This window comes from Mesitornis unicolor, unplaced genomic scaffold, assembly GCF_000695765.1.
Source record: "Mesitornis unicolor isolate BGI_N332 unplaced genomic scaffold, ASM69576v1 scaffold40278, whole genome shotgun sequence".
NCBI lineage: Eukaryota > Metazoa > Chordata > Aves > Mesitornithiformes > Mesitornithidae > Mesitornis > Mesitornis unicolor.
The window spans coordinates 5,883-6,227 of record NW_010200507.1 but is presented as its reverse complement, the minus strand read 5'-3'; the positions used below and the strand labels follow the sequence as shown (position 1 = coordinate 6,227).

The following is a 345-nucleotide window of genomic DNA, read 5'->3' as shown; positions in this document are numbered from 1 at the left end:
GGGGGAGGAAGGCTTCGTGGACGTGTGCGGCAGCGGCCTGATGATCTACGGGGAGATGCATGGGAAGCTCTTCCAGCACCAGCGGGAAGGCGTTGCCTTCCTGTACCACCTGCACCGGGAGGGCAGGCCGGGCGGCATTCTGGCGGACGACATGGGCCTGGGCAAGACCATCCAGGTGATCGCCTTCCTCTCGGGAATGTTCGACGCCGAGCTGATCCGGCACGTCCTGCTGGTCATGCCCACCACGCTGGTCAGCAGCTGGCTGGCCGAGTTCGCTCGCTGGACCCCCGGCCTGCGCGTCAAGGAGTTCCATGGCACCAGCAAGGCGGAGCGCACCAGGAACCT

The 345-nt window shown here is 66.4% G+C and overlaps 1 protein-coding gene across 1 annotated transcript in view; it reads left to right on the top strand.

Annotated features, from left to right (window-relative positions):
• Window positions 1-7: 7 nt before the first annotated feature.
• Window positions 8-345, top strand: part of ERCC6L (excision repair cross-complementation group 6-like) — a gene marked incomplete at its 5' end in the record, with an annotated part of 3,653 nt that continues 3,315 nt past the window's right edge. Inside the window, 1 exon segment of the mRNA XM_010189778.1 lies at window positions 8-344. Within this exon segment, the coding sequence (XP_010188080.1) occupies window positions 8-344 (337 nt within the window).